The sequence below is a fragment of the Pseudophryne corroboree genome, chromosome 10 (assembly GCF_028390025.1).
Source record: "Pseudophryne corroboree isolate aPseCor3 chromosome 10, aPseCor3.hap2, whole genome shotgun sequence".
In the NCBI taxonomy this organism is placed as follows: Eukaryota; Metazoa; Chordata; class Amphibia; order Anura; family Myobatrachidae; genus Pseudophryne; species Pseudophryne corroboree.
Genome location: NC_086453.1, coordinates 371562319 through 371568318, shown reverse-complemented (window position 1 = coordinate 371568318; position 6000 = coordinate 371562319). Strand labels below are relative to the sequence as shown.

The 6000-nt window shown below is 47.1% G+C and overlaps 1 protein-coding gene across 4 annotated transcripts in view; it reads left to right on the top strand.

Annotated features, from left to right (window-relative positions):
* The first annotated feature begins 4034 nt into the window (after positions 1-4034).
* MSANTD2 (Myb/SANT DNA binding domain containing 2) overlaps positions 4035-6000 on the top strand; it is a 51373-nt gene continuing 49407 nt past the window's right edge. For 2 of the 4 annotated variants that reach the window (XM_063943741.1, XM_063943740.1), the window contains exon 1: positions 4037-4642. In XM_063943741.1, coding sequence (XP_063799811.1) covers positions 4037-4642 — 606 coding nt within the window. Of the gene's footprint in view, positions 4643-6000 lie in introns of all 4 variants that reach the window. The other 2 variants (XM_063943742.1, XM_063943743.1) reach the window with 2 other exon arrangements.

Sequence of the window (6000 nt, the reverse complement as noted above, 5' to 3'; positions counted from 1 at the left end):
GAGGAGTGAGGAAACTATAATTAACCTGGATTTGATTTATGACCCAATAATAGAAACCCGAATGTGATGAAAATGCGATTATACGGTCCGTTTCTTTCACCTGTTTTTTTTCTGCTTTTCTCCAAGATACAAAGACCCCCTTGGACGAGGAAGTTGACGAGACGCTATACAGACAACAGACAAGCACCAAAGATGAAGTTTTGACCACTTGAGAAATGGACACTTGATGAACTTTGCCATGGATCCCCAGTTTCCCTAGTACATTTAAACTCACGCTAGCCCAACATTTTTTTTGTAAATCCGATGGCTCTGACAAAGCTATTTGCTCATGCCCAAGGAGCAATACAGCGCAAAGAAGACGACTCTCAACAGATACCGAACACAACTTCGACGACAGATGTACATTTCCCTGACATAGAATATCATTGCATTTTCCATAAGTGTTCTTTATCTTCATCTCTACAACCCTCAGGTAATGACACACATAGACGATAGGGAATACAGGCACAGATATCAGCAACCACATACCTCCCCCATTCATGTATCATCAACTAAAATGTGCTCCCCATTTTGTTCAAAATCCGAAAAGAGCTCGGTAAAGTTTGACAGCCCATCCACAGACCTGTACCACAGGATAAGAAGGAATTCAAATGTATACTTCGCAATACCTCGAAGCTTGATTTACAACACGTACGGCACGATGATACATGACCCTCCAAACATGGACTCATACACACATGCTTCTGCTATCACACTAGGTCATACCCTCTTCACACCTACTCCTCTCTCCTCCCTCACCCAACCATGGAAATGAATTAACCCCTGACATATTTTTCTCCTTTTGAAATGTTTTAGAAGGTGGCAGTTATTATTGACTGCCAAAGGGTGGACTGTCAAAGTCAGAAAAATATCCCCATACACGTTGCCATATTTGCACCGCACACTGGTCCGTGCTGCGCATGCGTACGCTCTCCCGTGAAGGCGCATACCCGCAATAGCGTGCACTCGCAGGCGCGGTATGCGTATTTACGGTAGAGTTTATGTAGTCGTAGCGTGCGACTCATTCGTTACATATTTTCACAATTAATGTAGTTTATAGACCATGATCCCTTTGATAGTTTCTGAAAGTTTGGTTAATATAGAAGGTCCCTGTTTAAAGTAATCCCTCTTTGTATTGTACGAAGGGTCTAACAGGAATCATACAGCAGTGTTTGGTACCCATCGGAAGAGTATTTAATTAGCAATATTCCGGTGTTGGTTTGGAGCGTATTAATCGCTCGTGCGAATAGTTATGGACATAAGAAGTTTATGTCCATTTCTACTATTTACTCATACTCAGGTATGCGGCGGGAAACCTAGTTCCCCACCCACCTGAGCTGTTTGAAATCGTCACAGCCCACCTGTATGAATCAACCTATGACCTTTTGTTGTGATACAGGGTCGAATTCCTTCATCCAATGGACAATGGGATTGTAGGGACTATGAGATTGCATTGTGTGTGGGGCATAAATAGGCAGGCCGACCACATCCAGCTCTCACTCTTCAACGGTTCTCATTGCTGAAAATCGGGTGCTGGATGTCCAGGCGCATGCGATCGTTTACCCTTGTGCGTAAGTTTCTCTCCGTAATCATTGTCTTACTGTGAGCCAATTTCTCTCATCTCTCTCCGTCTCTCTCTCTCTCTTTCCCTTCTCTTTCTCTCGTATCTCCCCTAGACTAGTATTGTATTAGATAGTATTGTATTTTGGTTAGGAAGTCTTTGTTATATTGTAGTGTATCATTTGTACTGTTATCCCCTTTTTACAAGTATACTAGATATAATACAGTTAATAGGCTTTGGACCCTAAACCAGTATCTGTGTATTTCCTATAGTGTTAAGTGTTCACTTGAGCGTCGGTGACGCTCAAGCAGCTTTGTAGTTAGTCAGGTTACACAAGGTTGCACTTACACCCTGTATTCACATTAAGGTATTCCGTGTATTTCATTGGTATAAAGTTTAGACATAAAGGTATAGCGTTGTGAGCGTCTGCGCCGCTGGTGATCTCCTCGTGGTCTCGAGCGTCCGCTACGCCATAGCGAATCATTACTCTAGTCATAGCCAATAACGTGTCCTGTGATCACTGGGCCGTGAGCGAACGTGACGCTTGAGCGTCTCGCCTACGGCTGAGCGATCGTTACGCAACTAGCGTACCATTACGGTACTTCTTAAGTAAACAGCGTACAGTGTTCTTAGACTTCATAAAGGGTTGTTTATACGACAAGGGAATTTAGCATTGTCACTATGTATAGGGATAGTGTGAGGTAAATGTGGGTAACAGAGCTATGTAAATGTGTATAGTGAGGTAAATGGCTATGTATAGGGATAGTGTGAGGTGAATGTGGGCAATAGAGCTATGTAAATGTGTATAGCGAGGTAAATGGCTATGTATAGGGATAGTGTGAGGTAATGTGGCCAATAGAGCTATGTAAATGTATATAGTGAGGTAAATGGCTATGTATAGGGATAGTGTGAGGTAATGTGGCCAATAGAGCTATGTAAATGTGTATAGTGAGGTAAATGGCTATGTATAGGGATAGTGTGAGGTAATGTGGCCAATAGAGCTATGTAAATGTGTATAGTGAGGTAAATGGCAATGTATAGGGATAGTGTGAGGTAAATGTGGGCAACAGAGCTATGTAAATGTGTATAGTGAGGTAAATGGCTATGTATAGGGATAGTGTGAGGTGAATGTGGCCAATAGAGTTATGTTAATGTGTATAGAGAGGTAAATGGCTATGTATAGGGATAGTGTGAGGTAATGTGGCCAATAGAGCTATGTAAATGTGTATAGTGAGGTAAATGGCAATGTATAGGGATAGTGTGAGGTAAATGTGGGCAAAAAAGCTATGTAAATGTGTATAGTGAGGTAAATGGCTATGTATAGGGATAGTGTGCGGTGAATGTGGGCAATAGAGCTATGTAAATGTGTATAGCGAGGTAAATGGCTATGTATAGGGATAGTGTGCGGTGAATGTGGGCAATAGAGCTATGTAAATGTGTATAGTGAGGTAAATGGCTATGTATAGGGATAGTGTGAGGTGAATGTGGGCAATAGAGCTATGTAAATGTGTATAGCGAGGTAAATGGCTATGTATAGGGATAGTGTGAGGTAATGTGGCCAATAGAGCTATGTAAATGTGTATAGTGAGGTAAATGGCTATGTATAGGGATAGTGTGAGGTAATGTGGCCAATAGAGCTATGTAAATGTGTATAGTGAGGTAAATAGCTATGTATAGGGATAGTGTGAGGTAAATGTGGGCAATAGAGCTATGTAAATGTGTATAGCGAGGTAAAAGGCAATGTATAGGGATAGTGTGAGGTAAATGTGGGCAATAGAGCTATGTAAATGTGTATAGTGAGGTAAATAGCTATGTATAGGGATAGTGGGAGGTAAATGTGGAAAGCAGACCCATGTATAAGGGTGACATGAGGTAATAGCCGATATAATACATGTGTGCTCAGACCATACTTGCCTACCTGACCCCCTCCATGAGGGAGAAAATGCTCTGTTCCTGGACTTTCCTGGTAATGTATGATTGCCATCACCTGTGGTGAAACACCTCTCTTATCAATTAACTAGCTCACCACAGGTGATGGCAATCATACATTACCAGGAAAGCCCAGGAACAGAGCATTTTCTCCCTCATGGAGAGGGTCAGGTAGGCAAGTATGGCTCAGACATTATGGCCACAGTACAGGGATACATAGTGCCATGGCGGGGCACAGGCCGATGCATGAAGCTACATGTGACAGGCCTATGGCGGGTACTCCTGGCACACAATGCCATGGCTGCCCCCATCTCTCTCCCGCCCGGCACACAATGCCATGGCTGCCCCATCTCTCCCGCCCGCCCGGCACACAATGCCATGGCTGCCCCATCTCTCCCGCCCGCCCGGCACACAATGCCATGGCTGCCCCCATCTCTCTCCCGCCCGCCCGGCACACAATGCCATGGCTGCCCCCATCTCTCTCCCGCCCGCCCGGCACACAATGCCATGGCTGCCCCATCTCTCCCGCCCGGCACACAATGCCATGGCTGCCCCATCTCGCCCGCCCGGACCATGCAGCAGCGCTGCCACAGCCGGCGCCTCAGTAGAGCGGGCCGCGGTCTTGCCTCCCCCCCCAAACGTCACTTCCGGCCGCACACAAGGGGGAAGATGGCGGCGCCCTGTAATTCGGAGCTTCCGTCCGAGGCTTCGTCTTGCCTGAAAATCCCGAAGAACGAAGTTTTATCGCCGCCCTCCCCCGGGCTCAGCGATGGTAACCGCTCCATGTCCAACCCGTCCACCCCCAGCCGCTCATCTCCCCTGAATGCCGGCGTGACCGGCGGGGCGGCCCCCCCAGGCCTGAGCGGAGCCTCCCCCTCCGTGTCCTTCTCCACCGCCTGCCGGGGCATGTCCTGGACCCCGGCCGAGACCAACGCGCTCATCGCCGTGTGGGGGAACGAGCGGCTGGTGGAGGCGCGGTACCAGCAGCTAGAGGGGGCCGGCACCATCTTCGGGACCAAGGCTCCCGGGCCCGCCATGTACGACCGGGTCTCCCGGGCCTTGTCCGAGCTGGGCTACGAGAGGACCCCCAGCCAGTGCCGGGAGAGGATGAAGGTAAATGGGGGGAGGCTGGGCCCCTGTGCCGTGTCCCTCATAGCCGGTGTCCCCGGCGGCCCGCCAACATCGCCCCTTCCTCACACCGGGGCCAGCCAGGCTATGTGTGCCCCCCTCCTCCTCACACCGGGGCCAGCCAGGCTATGTGTGCCCCCCTCCTCCTCACACCGGATCCAGCCAGGCTATGTGTGCCCCCCTCCTGCTCACACCGGGGCCAGCCAGGCTATGTGTGCCCCCCTCCTCATCCTCCACACACCTGGGCCAGCCAGACTGTGTGTGCCCCCCTCCTCATCCTCCTCACCCTCCTCACACCTGGGCCAGCCAGGCTTTGTGTGCCCCCTCCCCCCACTCTGACATTGGCAGGTGGTGTCACTCATCTGTACCTGGTACATGTATTATACAGGGGTGTTACGTTTACTGCTACTCCATATCATCTATACATGTATGTACAGGGGTGTCACATATAGTACTACCTTTATCATCTATACATGTATGTTCAGGGGGTGTCACATATTGTTCTACCGTTATCATCTATACATGTATGTACAGACAGTGTCACCTATACCACTACCCTTATCATCTATACATGTATGTACAGGGGTGTCACACATAGTACTACCTTTATCATCTATACATGTATGTACAGGGGTGTCACATATAGTACTACCGTTATCATCTATACATGTATGTACAGACCGTGTCACCTATACCACTACCCTTATCATCTATACATGTATGTACAGGGGTGTCACGTATACTACTACCCATATCATCTATACATGTATGTACAGGGGAGTCACATACTACTACCCTTATCTTCTATACATGTATGTACAGGGGTGTCACATATACTACTACCCTTATCATCTATACATGTATGTACAGGGGTATCACATACTACTACCCTTATCATCTATACATGTATGTACAGGGGTATCACATACTACTACCCTTATCATCTATACATGTATGTTCAGGGGTATCACATACTACTACCCTTATCATCTATACATGTATGTACAGGGGTGTCACATACTACTACCCTTATCTTCTATACATGTATGTACAGGGGTGTCACATATACTACTACCCTTATCATCTATACATGTATGTACAGGGGTATCACATACTACTACCCTTATCATCTATACATGTATGTACAGGGGTATCACATACTACTACCCTTATCATCTATACATGTATGTACAGGGGGTGTCACGTATACTACTACCCTTATTATCTATACATGTATGTACAGGGGGTGTCACGTATACTACTACCCCAATTATCTATACATGTATGTACAGGGGGTGTCACGTATACTACTACCCCATATTATCTATACATCTATGTTTGGG